Source organism: Aplysia californica, unplaced genomic scaffold, assembly GCF_000002075.1.
Source record: "Aplysia californica isolate F4 #8 unplaced genomic scaffold, AplCal3.0 scaffold01379, whole genome shotgun sequence".
In the NCBI taxonomy this organism is placed as follows: domain Eukaryota; kingdom Metazoa; phylum Mollusca; class Gastropoda; order Aplysiida; family Aplysiidae; genus Aplysia; species Aplysia californica.
In genome coordinates this window covers 67645-70330 of record NW_004798649.1, presented here as the reverse complement: position 1 = coordinate 70330, position 2686 = coordinate 67645, and the positions used below count along the sequence as shown (strand labels likewise).

Sequence of the window (2686 nt, the reverse complement as noted above, 5' to 3'; positions counted from 1 at the left end):
CTGTGACAAAGTTCTCTATCTATAATGTGACAAAATACTGTGACAAGAAATCTCCCTATCTATAGTGTGACAAAAATACTGTGACAAGAAATCTCCCTATCTATAGTGTGACAAAATACCGTGACAAGAAATCTCCCTATCTATTGTGTGACAAAATACTGTGACAAAGGTCTCTATCTATTGTGTGACAAAATACCGTGACAAGAAATCTCTCTATCTATAGTGTGACAAAACACTGTGACAAAGTTCTCTATCTATAATGTGACAAAATACTGTGACAAGAAATCTCCCTATCTATAGTGTGACAAAAATACTGTGACAAGAAATCTCCCTATCTATAGTGTGACAAAATACCGTGACAAGAAATCTCCCTATCTATTGTGTGACAAAATACTGTGACAAAGGTCTCTATCTATTGTGTGACAAAATACCGTGACAAGAAATCTCTCTATCTATAGTGTGACAAAACACTGTGACAAAGTTCTCTATCTATAATGTGACAAAATACTGTGACAAGAAATCTCCCTATCTATAGTGTGACAAAAATACTGTGACAAGAAATCTCCCTATCTATAGTGTGACAAAATACTGTGACAAATCTCCCTATCTATTGTGACAAAATACTGTGACAAAGTTCTCTATCTATAGTGTGACAAAATACTGTGACAAATCTCCCTATCTATTGTGACAAAAATACTGTGGAAAAGTTCTCTATCTATATTGTGACAAGATACTGTGACAAAGTTCTCTATCTATAATGTGACAAAATACTGTGACAAGAAATCTCCCTTTCTATAGTGTGACAAAATACCGTGACAAGAAATCTCCGTATCTATTGTGTGACAAAATACTGTGACAAAGGTCTCTATCTATTGTGTGACAAAATACCGTGACAAGAAATCTCCCTATCTATAATGTGACAAAATACTGTGACAAAGTTCTCTATCTATAGTGTGACAAAATACCGTGACAAGAAATCTCCCTATCTATAGTGTGACAAAATACTGTGACAAGAAATCTCCCTATCTATAGTGTGACAAAATACTGTGACAAAGTTCTTTATCTATAGTGTGACAAAATACCGTGACAAGAAATCTCCCTATCTATAATGTGACAAAATACTGTGACAAGAAATCTCTCTATCTATAATGTGACAAAATACCGTGACAAGAAATCTGTCTACCCCACAGTGAGGGTCAAGGCGTCTATGCCACCTGCTCCACTCTGCCTCGTGCTCGGGAACTTCCGCCTTACATAGACGTACTGTCGCCCTCAACAACTTCCGGGAAGCGCAAAGTGGCGAATGTCGCGAACCCAGGATACGGCACAGGCAGTATGATCATTGGTGAGATTTCCTCTCCCGTGGGCTGTTCCTGTCTGTCCATCTCCTCTTTTCTCTCTCTTCCTCTCCCTTGGTATTGTCAGTAGGTCTGTTCGTCTACGCGTCTCTCTTTTTTCCTCAGTCTCCTCTTGCTCATCCCCCCTCCTCCCTCCCCCTTCCTCCTCCCCCCTCCTCCTCCCTCCTCCCCCTCCTCCTCCCCCCACCGCACACCACTATCTATCTATCGGTCATAGTATCTGTATAATATCATAAATAGTTATATAATCTATCCATCTGGATGTGTTTGTACGCGTGCGAGTGTGCGTGCATGTGTGTGTGTGTGTGTGCGTGTGTGTGTGTGTGTATTTTAACTTATGTGTATGAGTGCATGTATCTGTACGTGTGTCTGCGCTTGAGTGTGTGCGTGGGCGCGTATGTGCGTGCACGTGTTTGTTTGTTTGTGTCTTCTTGTGTACGCGCGTTCGTATATGTGAGTGTGTTTCTTATGTTACTTAACAACCCCCCCACCCCCCTACTCCCTTTCCCAATGTTGTGGACAGCCGGCACAGACTGGAGCCACTCCAAGAACGGCCAGCGCCCCCTGCCCCACACCCCCCTGCCCCACACACCCCTGGACTGTGACTCCGGCTATGAGGAGATTGACGAGAACGCTGTCTCTGCCATTTCCGGAGCCTCTCAAAACGAGGCTGGCCCTTCCCCTTACATTGACGTCATCAACGATGGGTACGAAGTTCCTGTGAGTCCCAGAAGTTTGTCTGTTGGGACCTTACCGGCGCATGCTCACACTCACAGCCGACAGAACGAGAGTCAGATGAACAGAAGAGCGACAGAAGGAGGGAGGTATAGGTCTGCGCCAAATGTGGAATTTCTCCCCAAAGACTCGGAGACATTGTACGCCAATCGGAGGTCCCGCCAACTTTACAGCAACGATGTGGGCGTAGACACTCAGATGTAAACACAGCAAGCAACATGCAGAACACAGCATGCAACATGCAGAATACAACAAGCAACATGCAGAATACAGCAAGCAACATGCAAAACACAACAAGCAACATGCAGAATACAACAAGCAACATGCAGAATACAGCAAGCAACATGCAAAACACAACAAGCAACATGCAGAATACAACAAGCAACATGCAGAATACAGCAAGCAACATGCAGAATACAGCAAGCAACATGCAGAATACAGCAAGCAACATGCAGAATACAACAAGCAACATGCAGAATACAACAAGCAACATGCAGAAGCCAGCAAGCAACATGCAGAATACAACAAGCAACATGCAGAAGCCAGCAAGCAACATGCAGAATACAACAAGCAACATGCAGAAGCCAGCAAGC

The 2686-nt window shown here is 43.5% G+C and overlaps 1 protein-coding gene across 2 annotated transcripts in view; it reads left to right on the top strand.

The window, feature by feature from the left end:
• The window catches only part of LOC101848563 (leucine zipper protein 4-like), a 13771-nt gene that overhangs the window by 7705 nt on the left and 3380 nt on the right, over window positions 1-2686 (top strand). For both annotated transcript variants that reach the window (XM_035973539.1, XM_005112726.3), the window contains exons 2-3: window positions 1191-1345; window positions 1882-2668. In XM_035973539.1, the coding sequence (XP_035829432.1) occupies window positions 2326-2668 (343 nt within the window). In that variant the 5' untranslated portion in view covers window positions 1191-1345; window positions 1882-2325. Of the gene's footprint in view, window positions 1-1190; window positions 1346-1881; window positions 2669-2686 lie in introns of those variants that run through there.